At 46.0% G+C, this 19469-nt stretch overlaps 1 protein-coding gene across 1 annotated transcript in view; it reads right to left on the bottom strand.

Annotated features, from left to right (window-relative positions):
• LOC120046074 (docking protein 4-like) overlaps positions 1–19469 on the bottom strand; it is a 51413-nt gene that overhangs the window by 14547 nt on the left and 17397 nt on the right. Inside the window, exon 2 of the mRNA XM_038991011.1 lies at positions 7261–7577. Within this exon, the coding sequence (XP_038846939.1) occupies positions 7261–7326 (66 nt within the window). The 5' untranslated portion in view covers positions 7327–7577. The remainder of the gene's footprint in view (positions 1–7260; positions 7578–19469) is intronic.

Genomic DNA, 19469 nt, shown 5'->3' with positions numbered 1-19469 from the left:
ACAGCTTTGCACACTCTTGGCATTCTCTCAACCAGCTTCATGAGGTAGTCACCTGGAATGCATTTCAATTAACAGGTGTGCCTTTTTAAAAGTTAATTTGTGGAATTTATTTCCTTGTGTTGTGACAAGGTAGGGGATATACAGAAGATAGCCCTATTTGGTAAAAGACCAAGTCCATATTATGGCAGGAACAGCTCAAATAAGCATAGAGAAACAACAGTCCATCATTACTTTAAGACCTGAAGGTCAGTCAATGTGGAAAATGTCAAGAACTTTGAAAGTTTCTTCAAGTGCAGTCGCAAAAACCATCAAGCACTATGATGAACTGGCTCTCATGAGGACCGCCACATGAATGGAAGACCCAGAGTTACCTCTGCTGCAGAAGATAAGTTCATTAGAGTTGCCAGCCTCAGAAATTGCAGCCCAAATAAATGCTTCACAGAGTTCAAGTTTTTTTTTCACCTTTATTTAAGCAGGTAGGCAAGTTGAGAACAAGTTCTCATTTACAATTGCGACCTGGCCAAGATAAAGCAAAGCAGTTCGACACATACAACAACACAGAGTTACACATGGAGTAAAACAAACATACAGTCAATAATACAGTAGAAAAATAAGTCTATATACAATGTGAGCAAGTGAGGTGAGATAAGGGAGGTGAAGGCAAAAAAAAGGCCATGGTGGCGAAGTAAATACAATATAGCAAGTAAAACACTGGAATGGTTGATTTGCAGTGGAAGAATGTGCAAAGTAGAGATAGAAATAATGTGGTGCAAAGGAGCAAAATAAATAAATAAATACAGTAGGGAAAGAGGTAGTTGTTTGGGCTAAATTATAGATGGGCTATGTACAGGTGCAGTAATCTGTGAGCTGCTCTGACAGCTGGTGCTTAAAGCTAGTGAGGGAGATAAGTGTTTCCAGTTTCAGAGATTTTTGTAGTTCGTTCCAGTCATTGGCAGCAGAGAACTGGAAGGAGAGGCGGCCAAAGGAAGAATTGGTTTTGGGGGTGACCAGAGAGATATACCTGCTGGAGCGCGTGCTACAGGTGGGTGCTGCTATGGTCACCAGCGAGCTGAGATAAGGGGGGACTTTACCTAGCAGGGTCTTGTAGATGACCTGGAGCCAGTGGGTTTGGCGACGAATATGAAGCGAGGGCCAGCCAACGAGAGTGTATAGGTCGCAGTGTTGGGTAGTATATGGGGCTTTGGTGAAAAAAAGGATGGCACTGTGATAGACTGCATCCAATTTATTGAGTAGGGTATTGAAAGCAGTTTTGTAAATGACAACACCGAAGTCCAGGATTGGTAGGATGGTCAGTTTTACAAGGGTATGTTTGGCAGCATGAGTGAAGGATGCTTTGTTGCGGAATAGGAAGCCAATTCTAGATTTAACTTTGGATTGGAGATGTTTGATGTGAGTCTGGAAGGAGAGTTTACAGTCTAACCAGACACCTAGGTATTTGTAGTTGTCCACATATTCTAAGTCAGAGCCGTCCAGAGTAGTGATGTTGGACAGGCGGGCAGGTGCAGGCAGCGATCGGTTGAAGAGCATGCATTTAGTTTTACTTGTATTTAAGAGCAATTGGAGGCCACGGAAGGAGAGTTGTATGGCATTGAAGCTCGCCTGGAGGGTTGTTAACACAGTGTCCAAAGAAGGGCCAGAAGTATCCAGAATGGTGTCGTCTGCATAGAGGTGGATCAGAGACTCACCAGCAGCAAGAACGACATCATTGATGTATACAGAGAAGAGAGTCGGTCCAAGATTTGAACCCTGTGGCACCCCCATAGAGACTGCCAGAGGCCCGGACAACAGAACCTCCGATTTGACACACTGAACTCTATCAGAGAAGTAGTTGGTGAACCAGGCAAGGCAATCATTTGAGAAACCAAGGCTATCGAGTCTGCCGATGAGGATGTGGTGATTGACAGAGTCGAAAGCCTTGGCCAGGTCAATGAATACGGCTGCACAGTATTGTTTCTTATCGATGGCGGTTAAGATATCGTTTAGGACCTTGAGCGTGGCTGAGGTGCACGCATGACCAGCTCTGAAACCAGATTGCATAATGGAGAAGGTATGGTGGGATTCGAAATGGTCGGTAATATGTTTGTTGACTTGGCTTTCGAAGACCTTAGAAAGGCAGGGTAGGATAGATATAGGTCTGTAGCAGTTTGGGTCAAGAGTGTCCCCCCCTTTGAAGAGGGGGATGACCGCAGCTGCTTTCCAATCTTTGGGAATCTCAGACGACACGAAAGAGAGGTTGAACAGGCTAGTAATAGGGGTGGCAACAATTTCAGCAGATAATTTTAGAAAGAAAGGGTCCAGATTATCTAGCCCGGCTGATTTGTAGGGGTCCAGATTTTGCAGCTCTTTCAGAACATCAGCTGACTGGATTTGGGAGAAGGAGAAATGGGGAAGGCTTGGGCGAGTAGCTGTGGGGGGTGCAGTGCTGTTGACTGGGGTAGGGGTAGCCAGGTGGAAAGCATGGCCAGCCGTAGAAAAATGCTTATTGAAATTCTCAATTATAGTGGATTTATCGGTGGTGACAGTGTTTCCTATCTTCAGTGCAGTGGGCAGCTGGGAGGAGGTGTTCTTATTCTCCATGGACTTTACAGTGTCCCAGAACTTTTTTGAATTTGTGTTGCAGGAAGCAAATTTCTGCTTGAAAAAGCTAGCCTTGGCTTTTCTAACTGCCTGTGTATATTGGTTTCTAGCTTCCCTGAAAAGTTGCATATCACGGGGGCTGTTCGATGCTAATGCAGAGCGCCATAGGATGTTTTTGTGTTGGTTAAGGGCAGTCAGGTCTGGAGAGAACCAAGGGCTATATCTGTTCCTGGTTCTAAATTTCTTGAATGGGGCATGCTTATTTAAGATGGTGAGGAAGGCATTCTTAAAAAATAACCAGGCATCCTCTACTGACGGGATGAGATCAATATCCTTCCAGGATACCCCGGTCAGGTCGATTAGAAAGGCCTGCTCGCTGAAGTGTTTCAGGGAGCGTTTAACAGTGATGAGTGGAGGTCGTTTGACCGCTGACCCATTACGGATGCAGGCAATGAGGCAGTGATCGCTGAGATCTTGGTTGAAAACAGCAGAGGTGTATTTAGAGGGCAAGTTGGTTAGGATGATATCTATGAAGGTGCCCGTGTTTACGGCTTTGGGGTGGTACCTGGTAGGTTCATTGATAATTTGTGTGAGATTGAGGGCATCAAGCTTAGATTGTAGGATGGTTGGGGTGTTAAGCATGTTCCAGTTTAGGTCGCCTAGCAGCACGAGCTCTGAAGATAGATGGGGGGCAATGGTTAGGATGATATCTATGAAGGTGCCCGTGTTTACGGCTTTGGGGTGGTACCTGGTAGGTTCATTGATAATTTGTGTGAGATTGAGGGCAGCAAGCTTAGATTGTAGGATGGTTGGGGTGTTAAGCATGTTCCAGTTTAGGTCGCCTAGCAGCACGAGCTCTGAAGATAGATGGGGGGCAATCAGTTCACATATGGTGTCCAGAGCACAGCTGGGGGCAGAGGGTGGTCTATAGCAGGCGGCAACGGTGAGAGACTTGTTTTTAGAGAGTTGGATTTTTAAAAGTAGAAGTTCAAATTGTTTGGGTACAGACCTGGATAGTAGGTAGGAAGTAACAGACACATCTCAACGTCAACTGTTCAGAGGAGACTGAGTGAATCAGGCCTTCATGGTCGAATTGCTGCAAAGAAACCACTACTAAAGGACACCAATAATAAGAGACTTGCTTGCGCCAAGAAACACAAGCAATGGACATTAGATCGGTGGAAATCTGTCCTTTGGTCTGGAGTCCAAATTGGACATTTTTGGTTCCATCCGCTGTGTCTTTGTGAGACGCGGTGTGGGTGAACGGATGATCTCTGCATGTGTATTTCCCACCCTAAAGCATGGAGGAGGAGGTGTTATGGTGTGGTGCTTTGGTGCTTTGCTGGTGACACTGTCTGTGATTTATTTAGAATTCAAGGCACACTTAACCAGCATGGCTACCACAGCATTCTGCAGCGATACACCATCCCATCTGGTTTGGGCTTAGGGGGACTATCATTTGTTTCTCAACAGGACAATGACCCAACACACCTCCAGGCTGTGTAAGGGCTATTTTACCAAGAAGGAGAGGGATGGAGTGCTGCATCAGATGACCTGGCCTCCACAATCCCCGGACCTCAAACAAATTGAGATGGTTTGGGATGAGTCGGACCTCAGATTGAAGGAAAAGCAGCCAAAAAGTGCTTAGCATATGTGGGAACTCCTTCAAGACTGTTGGAAAAGCATTCCAGGTGAAGCTGGTTGGGAGAATGGCAAGAGTGTGCAAAGCTCTCATCAAGGCAAAGGGTGGCTACTTACTACTGTAAAATATTTGGTTACTACATGATTCCATTTGTGTTATTTTGTAGTTTTGATGTCTTTACAATGTAGACATAGTAAAAATAAAGAAAAACCCTTGAATGAGTAGGTGTGTCCAAACTTTTGACTGGTTCTGTAAATTTTCATAGCTTGAATCTGTGTAGGCATGTGGCATGCTTACATGCCTTTTGATATGCATGTGGTATGCTTACATGCTTTTTGGTATGCACATATGATATTAGTGTAGTGGGAAGATAAAAAAAAGTCAGAAAGCAGACTGGCTGCAGCAAACAGCTATTAGACAGCTTCTGGTGGCTGGACTATCACACCCAGGTGCAGCTCTACCTCCTATAGGACCATCAGCTGTCAATCACAGCCTTTTACCATGCTCTCCTCTCACTGACACACAGAGGTACACTCAGAAAACACAGAGAGGAATGTTCTCCCCCCCAAAACCACAGAGCTTAATAAAATATAAACTACAACTACAATATCAGGGAATTGTTTCAGAGATGAAAGCCAGAGCACCAACTGGACCATAGTCTTCAGAAGTCTTCAATCAGGCGTCAGAGTTGTTGGGCGGCTGTCCACTGAAGCTAGCGTTAAAACAGCTAACAGAACAGAGGCTTTGTTTCAACTGCTAATGCGGACTCACACGTTACATAGCAGAACTGGAGGATAAGCAGGAATACGGCTGTAAATAGCATTAGCGCCGCATAAGCGGGAGTTTATGACATTGTGTTGTAATTCCGCGCAGTCATAATACAGAACAGCTGGGGGGGGGGGGGTGACAGAGTGAAGGCCTCTGATTTCACTTTGTCGGCTGGAGAAGATGGAGAAGAAAACAGAGGGAGATGATGAATGGTGAAAAAAGAAAGAAGATAAGAGATAAAGGCAGAAATGAAGGAGAAAATAAGGCGTGAAAAAAAACATGCAGTGACACGATTCCAGAGAGAGAGAGGGAGAGAAAGAGAGAGACACGGCGAGAGACAGACCCGAGAAAAGACAGAGAGACAGACAGAAAAACAGAGAGACAGAGAGAAAGTGAACGGAGAGAGGAGGGTGTAAAAACCAAACTCAGGTAGTCCGCCGCCTGCCTTCCCCCGGGGAGCTATGTGTCACAACCCCCACGCTACCACGGTAACCACAATCCTGCTGAGTGCACACTTCCTAGCGACTCCACCACAGAGGCACGAAGGAGAGAGAAAACGAGGCGCGGAGGACACAGAGAGTGAGAAGCCTCACTACTGTGGGGCTGCTCTCCTCAGGTCAGAAACCCAAGACCCTGCCTCCTGTAATAATTACAGTCACGGAAAAGATGAGACTTCATGCCGTGAGACAGAGATAGGAAGCGCTGGAGGGACGTACGAGGTTCATTGTACAGGGTTAGCGGGGCTGGGGTATGCTGAAGAAGGGATTATGTGGGTGGAAGAGGTGGTAGGACAGTAGATATGGTTAGGGGACAGAAGAGAGGGGAAAGAGCCTGATGGTCTCTTTGGGACTATCCAACAAGGATAGTCCCATCATCAACATGTATGCACACCACAATAAGACATACTGGGCCAAAACCAGCTGAGAGAGAAACCAGTGTGTCTGTGTGTGTGTGTGTGGGTGTGTGTGTGTGTGTGTGTGTGTGTGTGTGTGTGTGTGTGTGTGTGTGTGTGTGTGTGTGTGTGTGTGTGTGTGCGTGTGCGTGTGTGTGTGGCATATCAAATCCAGCCTAGAGGGGGTGCACAGCTGTAAATCCACTGTCTCCTCTGGGTAGGTAGAGAGATACAGACATGGTTCATCTCTCCTTAGAGCTACTGTGTCTGTAACTGAGTCTGTGCATCACAGAGGACTGCCACATCACACTGACTGACACTAAGCCTGTGTCTTTACCCCTGAGCACAGCAACACGACCACAGGATTAAACTACTACTGCACAAACTACTAGCCTAATACTCTTTTTGGTTCCAAGTGAACCCTTTCACCACTAAAAGGTTCTAAGTAGAACCTTGTTTGGGGTCTACCTGGAACTAAAAATGGTTCTACGGGGAAAACGGAGAAGTTCATGAGAGGACCACACAGAGAACAGCCCTGCCATACAAATATAACCCTTCTTTTACCAGGCATTTTCTCACAGAACAGGTCGAAAGCCAGTTCATTATTTCACAGACACACAACGTGTCAGTCTCCTTCTGATAACGCCTGGACTTGACATCAGCGTGAGGACACACCTCAGTCTGGCCTCACGCCAACACAGGCAAAACCATACCGCGAAATGAGGGAAGCCAAAACGAGCCATTTAAGGAGAATTTTATCTGAATAAATAAAACAAATGTCATTATTGAAACCACTGAACATCCTCTACGGTTTCAAGGAGAATCAATACAACTAAAGCAGATACATTGTGCTCGGCAGTCGTTGTGATGACTGTAGAAATACTGGAGGCTAAAATGTCAAACGTAAATCAGGCAGTCTGTGCCATACTGACTAATATTCATAAGTGTCAAATTAAAACATTTCATTTGTGTTCATTGACATATAATTCATCTGACTCATCCCCGAAAGACCAATTCCAACAACCAGATGTACGTCATTCAGTTCTGACTCATAAGCATTACCATACTTCATTACCATACTTCATGTTCATATTCATGGCTTGAAGCAGAGGTGAAGAGAAAATGGATGAGTACATCAACCCAGAAAACTTTTTCATTTTCATTTTCTCTTTCGTGAGACACAGACAGGTGTTTTGTTTCATCTTTTGTTTTGTTTCAAAAATGATCTTTATCTTTCCCTTGGGCAGACATGGAAAAAGCATACACAAGTAGACAATCACACGAGCACACACACACACACACACACACAACCCCCTCGCAAAGGACAAAGACCCCCAGTTCAGTTTGGGGCTCCACTCACCCCCAGTTTCCTACTCCGCATGCGGACGTATCCCTGCTTGACGATGTCGTTGAAGTTGGAGGCCATCTCTGTGGGAGCTGGGACCTGCTGGGGCCTACTGAGGCTAGCATCCAGTCCTTCTGTCCTGCAGTCCTGTCCTGCAGTCCAGCCCTGCACCTAACCCCCCACTCCCCTTCCTCTTTCCTTCTTAAGTCCTGGGGTTACCTTCTCCCTCCTCTATATCAGCCAAATCTTCCTTTTCAGATCCTTTTGCCCTCAGACTGCCCTCACTCCTCTAATGCAGCTCGTTGTCCCCTCATCCCTTCGTTGCAGAGTCCCTAAAGAAAGAGAGAAGGAGAGAGAGAGGAGAAGAAACAGGGGATCTATTATTTATTAAAGTGGCAGGAGAGAATGGTAGTGGCTTGCAGACACACGGAACATTATCCTCCATTATTCATTGCTTTGGCAGACACCATTATTGAGGGCAAGTAGGTAGCATGGCTTCTGTGACACATCATTATGTACAGTGTACAGCACAGCCTCTGTCTCGGAGCTACTGGAACTACCATTGGAACGGGCTTGGAAACAGAGGCTCTTCCGGAGACCACCCTTCCCAGTCAAGCAAGAAGAAAACAGAGTAATGATGAGAAACTCATTTTAAGTTCAGCCGGACAGCTGTAAACCAAAGCAGACTTTATTACTTTGTCATTGTTTCTAATGCTTTTCTGAAAAATCCCAAAAGCTACTTCAATGGTTGGTTAGATGATCCGTCATGGAGACTGTTTGGCCCAGTATTGACAGTAGCCATGTGATATGCAGAGCGCCACAGCGAGGGAGATGGGGTGAGGGGGACTGTAGTTCCAATGGCATCAATGCCCCTATTCAGACATTCAAACACACACTTGTACACTCACACGTAGAGGTGCAATTTAAACATGCACATAAGTACACACAGACACATCACAAACACCATTGGGGGCATTGCGGAGTGAGACAGACAGGCAGGCAGAGTATCTCCTGTGACCATATGATGCCATTGTCAGTGTTCGGCTCTAGTGGTGCGCGGGTAAGCGGTTTGTTCACCCGCACCCACCCGCAATTGCTAATAACCCATCTGCAACCACCCGACTATATGTGATAAAAGTGAAAATCCGAGGGAAGTACCACACCCTAACTCGCTAATATCGAAAATGCGCTATAGGCTAATCAGATTGGGTGAAAATAAAATTTGACAGGGGGCATAGGATTTTATTTGCCTGATTTAGATTATGTTTCTGCTTATAATTTCCGACATTTTGGTAGGCTATTTAGTCAAACTGTCTATAATTAAATACATGCAGCTTCTCTTCTGTCATTATAGAATAATGTCACAAATCAGTAGAATGAATGCGTCTATCTAGTTGATGTCGGTAAATTTCTCTGTCATCTCAAAATAATTAAAAAAGGAACGATTTTCTGTGCAAAAATGTCCAAATGACATCAGTTTGACCGGTTGTAAGGAAATAGAAGCTGTGAAAATGACCCAACATGTCTCTGATAAGATTTCAATTTGGCTTGGATGCATATTTTATCATCTACAGATGGCATCTAATTGCACATTCACATTCTCTCAAGATGCTGAAAGAAAGAAATCATATTTCTCCACTCCTGTTCCCGAATAGTAATTTAGCCTACATTTGGTGTATCATTTTACTACAAGAAATGCTTAATATTAAGGCTGTGAGAGGTTATAGACCTTTAGTCAGTGTCCAGACAGTTTCCATTTAACCCATCAGAACAGCAGGCTACAGTTCCCTTGACGTGCCATTTAAAGTCCCCATCTTGTGACTGTCAATTTGTATAACACCTCACAATCACCACACATAACACTGCTATCATCCTCTTTTACCACTTCAACAAATCCTTCCCAAACATTTACTTTTCTGGCCCTCCCTTCTCTTCATTTTCAACTATCCCTTTCGCAGCTTTTCTCTATTGAATTAAAACTCGGACGTTGTCCTTTTTTGCCTCCGTGGATCTACTTTTAACTTTTTCTGCCCGTTCCCAAAAGCGTTTGGCGATTGCCGTGTAGGCTGTTTGGCGCGCGTACAGTTAGATCCTGAAGCTTACATGCTGACCAGACCGGACACCTCGCGTGAGCGAGCGTTGCAAAATAAATGTTGAAATCCATGTTATTCAATTATTTCACCCACACTGCTCACGCGCGCCAACTAGCGTCTGCGTTACCAAGGGCTAAAATAGAAGTCGTTCCTATTTCTGACGCAGATCGTGCTGAAAGTCCTGCCTCTCCCATCTCCTCATTGGTTTATAGAAGCAGGTACCCACATGCCATCTCCTCATTGGTTATACCCACGTGGGTAATTGAAAGATTAACTGTTTTGCCGATAGTCGTGGTAATACTATGAAAGTTTAGATGCCAATCACCAGATAAGTTCAAAGATGAAAAAGCCTGGAAGGAGGAGAGATGACTAGAAACGATTCGGTTGGCCGTTTTATGTGTGGATTAATTGGCGGAGTAGAGGAGCTTGTGCATTTCAGGTAAAATAGCAACTCAATGTTTATATCCCAGGACAAATTAGCTAGCAACAGCAAGCTAGCTAAATAGGACAAATTAGCTAGCAAGTGCAGGCTAACTAGCTAAATTGCCATACATGTTTAATGCTTTTCGACCTGTCCACAAATTAATGCACGATAGCGCCGTGTTACGCACTAACTCCAGATCGCCTAAAATAATGAAAGAAAAACCTCAATGTAGCCTATAGATATAAATCGCACAATAATTATATATGGATTTTAAAGTATTGTTTTGTCTTGATTCAACCCGCCGGCCCGCCACCCACCCACCCTTCATCCACACAATATTTAATGATCCTAAACACACCCGCCCAGCGGATATAAACGCGGGGACTGCGGGTTATAAGTCAAACCAAGCATCACTATTCTGCTCGCTGGGGGCAGAAATCAGTGTGGTGCATCTTCTCCTTGAGGAACTGGCGCTAAATCTCCCTGACTACGGTGGAACAGAGACATTAAACTTTAACAAGGACCTCATTAACCAGGACAGAGCCAGGCTGATCGCTCACAGCACTGTTGGTTTAGAGAAGTGGCTCACACACAATGGGGAGGGGGCTAACACACACACACACACACACACACACACACACACACACACACACACACACACACACACACACACACACACACACACACACACACACACACACACACACACACACACACATCCAACATATAGAGCTAAACAGCTGCAGACTGGCTCCACTGTGGCCCTCTAGGACTGCTGGTGTCACCGTGGTAGGTAACCTAGCTTGCCAGGCTCATAACAGCATTCTAAGAAAGTAGTACCTGGCAAAGACACACGGCTGGGAACAAGAATATATGTAGGCTGAGCAGAGGATCCTTATGTGGATGGGATTGGCTCAATGTTAGCATAGTGGGAGTGCTTGAGACACACTTGATGTGCCATTATATCTTGGAGCACAATTGGAAAGCGATTAAATCCCATGAAAGCTATTCAAATGAGACAAATGTGCACCCCGGTGAGATGAAATAACTCCCGGGGTGACGCTTAGTTAAGCAGAGCTTCAGTGGTGTGCGTGTGGAGGTGATTGAGGAATCAGGAGGATTTGCACAACTCTACACATTACACATGCTGTATTACAGATCTATTCACCTATTACAAACAACGTCCATGGTCAGCAGTGCATAACCTGGAGAACAGGGACTGTTGTCTGCAGCCAGAGGTGGGCTGGTGTGTGAGGAAGATCAATAAAGAGCGCAAGGGCGCACACAATGGAGGATCAGCTTGTCAAAACCCAACGTCAAAAAAAAAAGGACATGCCATTGATTCTGATCCTGCACTGACTGATTCTGGGCTAGCCTCTACAGTGAACCACCAGGCCCCCCTCTACCCCCTCCACCCCATAATCATTGAGATGTGCTGATTTACCTTTTTTTCCCACGATCGATACACATCAGCAGCTTTTCCCCCCTGCGACAGTAGACGGCCCGCGGGTGATGTATCACTGAGCAACACATTAGTATTAATATACGCTCACTGTGTGGAGAACACATTGTCCCTACAGAAACAAAGCCTTATCACGCCATGTGTCAGCACAGGGAACCGCTCCATTGTACTCTGCTTGTTTTACACGCCGGCGCATCGCCACTAGGCCGGCACAGAGCCGGGAGTGGGATTCTAGGAACAGACAGACAGACAGTATCGTCAGTCACTACTTCATAATGTGTGTTTATCATAGAGGGGAACACAGGAGTGTCTGTCGGGATCCAGGTGCCGGGAATGGTAATAAGCAGATAATGAATTCAGAGATTAGTGAATCCCACTTCGCTCCTCTCCCAGCGAACGAGGAACAAACAGCTTGTTAAAGAAGGACGTGAGGGGAGACGGCGGGGGTAACAGTGTTTTAGCGAAGGCGAGGCAGGAACACCTGTTCCGGCTGTAAGTGTAGGTTGAGACAAGAGGCTGCAGACAGGCCCGTCTCTGGGAACAGAGCGACTTGATAACAAGCGGCTTTGAGGAGGGCCTTTCGGGCGTCGTCTGTTCTCGACTTTCCTTAGAGGACGAGTTAGATCACACAGCTGGCTGCTAAACCTCTTCTTAAAGCCCATCAGCTCCTCTCAGCCACACATTTAGGGAGGAACCTGGAGTTCCAGTGTATAGACATGACTATAAAGGACAATGTGTACAAATTAAGAAGGAGAATGCTACTATGGAAAATAAGCACATTTCAGATGGTTAAAAAAAACACTTTTCAGTACATCCACTGTAACCATGGGAACCTAAACGTGTCTCCCCAAAAGGCCTGTCTGCGCTATGGGAGAAGAGAGGAGACAATGTAAAGCTCCCTGACAGAGAGAGCAGAGATATGCCATGCTCGGAATAACAATAGGGAACCGTGTCTGTGAGCTTGATCTCATATCTCATTCACTATCACCGAGTCATTAAAAGAGGGCCTATCATATCAGAAGTCAGTTGCCAACGGAATACTTGTACACATCAGTCACGCAAAATCTACAGTGACTGATCTGTGAATGTTGTTTTACTAGATCTCCTCTCCCCCCCCCCAATATTGTCATCTTTGAAAAACCAAGGTGAGGCTAGCCAATGTTCACTCCAAAAAAAAGAAATCCGTCACAGAAATGTCAGGTCTGCTAAACAAGCAAACGTGAACATTGTGAAAATTCTGTGCAACTTCTGGCGCGTTTACTGTGAACACTGTGTTTGTAACCGCTTTAAGTTACAGTTATAACAGTGGCCAAGTACGCTATCGTGGCTATTTGATCATAATGTACCATCAAAAACAACGGAGAAAATGCATCCCGTAACATTTTAACATGGAGATTGCTGTTCTATCATTCCGCCTACAGTAGCAGCCAATGTGTTGTGTTCGATGTAGGCCTACATTCCTTGAGACTTTTGACAAAAACATGTAGGGATTGACATTAACCTGTTGTTCCACTTGTCCTTCAGACAAGGAGATGACTGAAAATATTGTGTTGTTTGATGCAAGAAACCACTTTACAAAATACAACTCATTATTATTCCCATAGCATTATAACAGAGAATCAGACAAATTATGCTGCCCTCTGCCTATTGGTCTCAAAATACAACACTGCCCCTTTAAAAAGCTCTTTACCTTACTTGCTTTCAAAGATGTCTAGAAATGCACACGTTTTGTGCTCATGTAGGAAGCAACCACTCCCCCATTGCTGACTAGAAAGTAGCTATAACTGGGATAATAACTCCCTAACTAGCAAAGAATATGAACAAATGTGAACAGGTGGCAACATGCAGCTCTCGCTTTGATCTCAAAACAAGCGCATCTACTCACGCTGTAAACACAGTCCAGCTCAGTATGGGCCTACATGCCTTTAAATGCAATAGAATCCTACTCCAATGTGCTCTGCCTACAAGAAAATCTCTTGCATAGTTCGTTTTGTTTCAGGGTGTTGCATTGAAAGTGGCGTTGGTTCGAGCACAATTCGCACAGTAGTGTTAACTAAAGGGGAAAACTAGAAATTTGAGTGATGTTCAATCTGATGCTTCTCTGCGCGGGCTGAAATGTCTTCTGCGAGGCAGTCCCGGGGGAGCTGCGCCGCCCGAGTGCAGCTTTGAGGGAACAACGAGGCCAACTCTACTGTATGGCTGTCTTGAAATGCACTTTCCTCTCTTCACTGCTCGCCTGATGACTGACCCTACCTGCTCCCTCTCCTCTCTGCGTTGTATTGTCGATGTCAGAGTTCGATACGGATCCCACTCTGCCCTGTTGCTGGAAGATGGATTGAACCACACACACAGAGCCAGCAGCTACATGGACCTCCTGACCTGTTGAGATGTGAGGGAGGTGTGGTAGCTAGAGGCAGGGATGTGTGTTAAACCACAGATGATCCATTATGCATATATTGACCAGATACTCAAGAGGCTGCTCTAACAATGAATATAAAATGTCTTCAAAAATGGAAGGCAGTCGGGAGGAGGCAGGTGGGACCATTCTAGCCAATTAGACGGCAGATACCCGTGTGAACAACAGGCACAACTTCAATCTTCAAAGTTGCCGGGATGTCACCTGTCCTACTTCTATCAGTACACTCGTAAAAACCTAAGCATTACACAACTTCTGTTCGATCAAATAAGCCACAGGTAGTAAATAAGCTATTCATTTTTTTTTTTGCTAACCAAATACTACACTCTCATTGACCTCCATACAAAAACACCTTGTTTGGTGAGCGGGGGGGGGGGGGGGGGGGAAACGAAGAACAAAAAAACGGCACCTGCAGGAGAAGACAGATTTTGGGCCCAGTTATTCCTCTCGCTTTGCCACAATCCTCTCTGGTGAAACACATATCGGTGCTCCTATCACCATACAACGAGCCTATCAGCATACAGTACTGAATCACTCGCAGCCGATCGTTTGCCGGGGCTGGCATGAATAAAGGTCACACACTGGTAGAATATTATACAAGCAACTCGCTGGAGTCCACAGTAAAGTAATAGACACTGCACATATCTGACATCTGTATTCAGGCAACGGGAGTCGTAGGCAGGGCAGAGAATACAGGAGAGCTGATTAGCTGGCTGGAAGAGGAGAGAATGCAGGAAGTTTGTGTTTGCTGGAGGCTAAATGTGTCGAGGCAAAGAGGCCTGTGTCAGTTTGAGTTCTTATGAGCGAGGGCGTGTTTATTGTGATACTGCCTGAGATAGCTTGAGGCTAAGAGGCAGATTGTGTTCGAGAGCCTTGGCTAACTGGAGTCGAGAGGAATAGGGGGAGTTAGTAGCAGGATACAGAATGAAACCTAATGTGGGAAAAGGGAGTGACTACACTATCATCACGACGTTGGTTGTAGTTACAGACAGACGCCTCAGCATCTGTACTCCAACAGACAGACCTTCTGTGTGTGTGTGTGCCTCCGTGTGTACATGTGAGCATGCATGTGTGTGTGTGTGTATATATGTTAACAGCTGAGCTGTAGAGCAGCATAGCAGCTCTCCCTGCAATGTGTACCAGTTGGAACTGCTGTCTGGTGAATCCAATCCCCCGTATCCTCTCTCTCAGCTGTGCCTATCTCAGCCTAATCAAATCCCCAGAGCACCAGGTGTGCCCAGGGCAGGTTAATCTAATGCCAGGTGTGCCCATCTCAGCTGAATTAGATCATGCTACATTAGGCGCAAGACAGATCCAGATATGTCATCTTCTCTCTGGGAGCGACACAGGGGGAGGGAGGGAGGGAACGAGAGCAAAAAAAAAAGAGAGTGTGACAGAAAAAAGGGGTTGATTGTCAGTGTCAGGTCAATTTCATGAGCCACTTCACTTCCATTCCCTTGGAGAGGTTAGTGAGGTGAAAAGAATGGAGCATTCCAGCCATCGATCAGGTGGGGAGGGGAAGGAGAGAGAGCAGATCAACTACAGTGTAATGCTATGAGTGTGGCTGTGTGTGTGTGTGTGTGTGTGTGTGTGTGTGTGTGTGTGTGTGTGTGTGTGTGTGTGTGTGTGTGTGTGTGTGTGTGTGTGTGTGTGTGTGTGTGTGTGTGTGTGTGTGTGTGTGTGTCTGTCTGTGTCTGTGTCTGTGTCTGTGTCTGTGTCTGTGTCTGTGTCTGTGCGTGTACGTGCGCACGTCTTCATAGGGTTAATAACTCCGGCTCTGTGAGTTTGACAGATTTTCTCAGATTTGCTCTGTGATGTTCAACAGCTTCAACTTGGGGAACACGGCATCCATTTAGGGGGCGACGAAATAGACCCAAGAGCTTCATGTTCTCTCTCGTTCTGACTTCCTCTTCCACCCACACGTCAATGTCACCCATCGCTCTCCTTTCACCATTGATGATACAGTATGTCTATCTCTGTTTTTACCTCCATGTCACTCAGTCTATTCTATAAATGGGACCTTTATAATTATGAGTCATCCTCACCCTCCACAATCTGAGGGCATCATGTGACAGCCATTCACCAGGAGAGAGGCTTTGCGTGCTAGGGTGGCATCCTCCCCACGGAGCAGACGGCTGTCTAACACACAGGGGGCTACAAGCAGCTGGTACACAAGATGGTAGAGGGGGTACCAGCCAAGAGGGAGGATCAACCAGTAAAAATACCAATGAATGTTACATTAAATGAGGGAGAAAATATGGAGGAAAAGACAGGCAAACAGAGAGAGACAAAGAGACAGAGAGACAGAGAGACAGAGAGACAGAGAGACAGACAGACAGACAGACAGACAGACAGACAGACAGACAGACAGACAGACAGACAGACAGACAGACAGACAGACAGACAGACAGACAGACAGACAGACAGACAGACAGACAGACAGAACTCAGGAAGAGGGCAAATGGTAACTTCCACTTGTGAAGGTTAGTGAGTTATTGTTGTTGCTCCAGTAAGAGCCAGTGTTTAAGGGCTCATCAGGCTTACTCCGCCATCTTGATATCATTAATGGAGTCAAAAGAACACCCCAGACAAGTGTTTCACTAAAGTCTCACAAGAGAAACACTTTCAACCTGCCAAAATCTCTGTATCTCATGAGCTTTCTTCAGGCTCTGTGCAGTTTCTTCAGACTACCACTATTACTCCTTGTCCACATACGCACGCATGCACGCACGAACTCACACACACACACACACACACATAAACACACACCAATTATTATTTGACTCCACAAACAGATCCCCTGGGAAGAGAGCTGGGAAAAGGCCCAGGGAACGCCCTATCCCTCCGTCTACTCCCTCCATCTCTCCCCTCACTTAATGAGGACAGACAGACTGCTGTGAAGAAGGGATGAGGTCAGGGGAGGATGTGGGCAGGAAAAGGACAGAGAGAACAAAGATAGAGAGGATAAAAAGGAAGAGAGGTGCTCCTTGGGGTGATAATAGGCAGCTCTGTCACAGTAATGGCGAACGAAATGCCACACCAAGTTTCAGAGCTCGTTTCATTCTTCTTTTCCGTCGTTGAGTCTGACACATACACCTTAAACTGTCTTTAAAAATCGGTAGCGGAAAAGGACATTCATACCATGTGACCGTCTGGGGAATGGATCAGTGTGTTGATACAAGGCTGGCTAAAACGATTGACAGAGACTTGACATCGAATGGCTGTTCTGGACATTGTCCTGGGACCGTTATTCTAAGAGAAACTGTGGTCGATCTGAATCAGTACGGGGTCAGATAACGACCCCGGCCAAAAACAGACCACCAGATCAACTGTGGACCGGTACCTGCGCTAATTAAGTTTAGCCAATCACGGGACATTAACACAATTGATCCCCCGCCTATGCAAGATTAGAATAATTTATCATTGATCAAGAATCAATTGCCCCACTCTATTTGGAATTGAACGCTGCCCGTTTTCAACATGTGTAATAGAACTGCCAGTGGCTGTGAGTCTTGAGGTCATTGTAGGATACAGTGTCCAATTCAATCACAAAGCCAGCCTGCCCCCTGGGATCCAGAGAGCCAATGAAAGGTGGATGTAGAAGTGAGAATCGATGAATGCACAGCAGTTTATTAAACTAGCATTTTACGCTCTGGTATGATATCGACGGACAAACGGGAGCACGGTATTAAGTTAGGCTGGCTGCTCATTCGACAGGAGCCCGGGAATTGGCAATGCAAAGCACTTTCCACAGAGAAATGTTTTTTTTTTTTTAAAGACTCCATTTTATGCTATCAACTATTGGTTTGACTGAACAATAACTCGAAAATGGAGCCCAGGGAGACAAAACAAGCGAGGCAAACAACAGAACGTCAAATAAAAGACTGCTCGCTGTGCCAAAGGGTTCAGGGGCACGGGCAAGGTTGAAGAGAATAAAAGCAGCCTAGGACTATATTTGGAACGACAGTGGGAAAGGATGAGAAAAAGAGAAAAAGAGAGAGGGCAAGGTGCATTCCACTCTTTTGTTTCGCACGTCGTCCACTTGGCCATTTTGTGGTGAAGGACGTTTCATGGAGCTTTCTAGACAGGGGGGTTTTCTGTCGGCCTGGAGATTTTTGTCTCCACTGTCAGCACAGAGAGAATTACCTGCAGACGCAGCGTTGACCTGGACAGCGATAAAACACGGTGAGGAAAGAGAGAATTACCTGCAGACGCAGCGCTGACCTGGACAGCGATAAAACACGGTGAGGACAGAGAGAATTACCTGCAGACGCAGCGCTGACCTGGACAGCGATAAAACACGGTGAGGACAGAGAGAATTACCTGCAGACGCAGCGCTGACCTGGACAGCGATAAAACACGGCGAGGACAGAGAGAATTACCTGCAGACGCAGCGCTGACCTGGACAGCGATAAAACACGGCGAGGACAGAGAGAATTACCTGCAGACGCAGCGCTGACCTGGACAGCGATAAAACACGGCGAGGACAGAGAGAATTACCTGCAGACGCAGCGCTGACCTGGACAGCGATAAAACACGGCGAGGACAGAGAGAATTACCTGCAGACGCAGCGCTGACCTGGACAGCGATAAAACACGGCGAGGACAGAGAGAATTACCTGCAGACGCAGCACTGACCTGGACAGCGATAAAACACGGCGAGGACAGAGAGAATTACCTGCAGACGCAGCGCTGACCTGGACAGCGATAAAACACGGCGAGGACGGAGAGAAAGGGGGAACATGGAAAGAAAAGAGAATGACATCTTTGCGGATATAATTATGGTAATGTCCAGCCATGTTATTTTGTGTGATTTGTTTTTGATGATGTATTTCTTTCTTTCCTTTTGTTTTCATCTAGAGACGGGTGTGGGAAATTAGCGTGAGCTAGAAACACTAGTGCAATGCGTCGGATGATTGTTTGTTCAATGTCTCTATGTGTTTGTACTTGTCCCTATCCAAATAAACTAGACAAAAAGGACAAAATCAGGCATAACGTGAAGAAAGAAGACTCAGGTGGCCTCGTGATTGGTTGATTGAATTTCCCCCCATTTCTCTGGCTGGCTGCAGTGAGTCAATAATGGCTCCTGCCACCCCTACTGCTGAGTCAACTGATATCGTGTGGATGTGTGTGAGTGTGTTGTCTCACAGTGTATCTTACGGACTCAGGATGTAGGACACCGCAGAGTTTACCCTGTAGCTTACACTTACACAGCTCCTCAAAACCCAACTTCACGCCAGAAATCAAATACTTCGTGTTTTGTCATAGTACCATTCCGGAGGAGTTTTGGGTGTGTGCGCAGGTCACCCCACATGCCCCTTCAGAGTTCCCCCTGCCCCAGTAACACTCCTTTCGCCAGCCCTCCCTCTCTCCAAATTCTATCTCATCCTCATCCTCCTAAACCTCATATCACATTGTGCTTAACCCCCCGGCTCATAATCCTTGTATCATATCCCATTAACCCCCCCCCCCCCCACAAAAAAAAAATGATCTGCTGAAGCTCCCATATAATCACACACACTACACACACACACACACACACACACACACACCTGCTTATCCTCCACAAAGAGAATAAGAGGGAAGAGGAGATTCATTCTCACTCTTTTCTCTGATTCTCTGCCCTAATAAGTCTTTATCCCCAGTCTTTATCCCCAGTAGGAGGCAGGAGGATTCGATGCCGAGGGCTAAAGGAACCCAGCTGACTTCAGAAACAAGTGAGAGGTCGCTCTTAATTAATACAGCTTGGCTACTGCTGGCGAGGTTTAACCCACCATGCCTGGCTCACTGGGAGAAAAACACAGGGAGAGAGAGAGAGAGAGAGGGGAGG

Source organism: Salvelinus namaycush, chromosome 1, assembly GCF_016432855.1.
Source record: "Salvelinus namaycush isolate Seneca chromosome 1, SaNama_1.0, whole genome shotgun sequence".
Lineage (NCBI taxonomy): Eukaryota > Metazoa > Chordata > Actinopteri > Salmoniformes > Salmonidae > Salvelinus > Salvelinus namaycush.
This window is presented reverse-complemented; position numbering and strand designations above follow the sequence as displayed.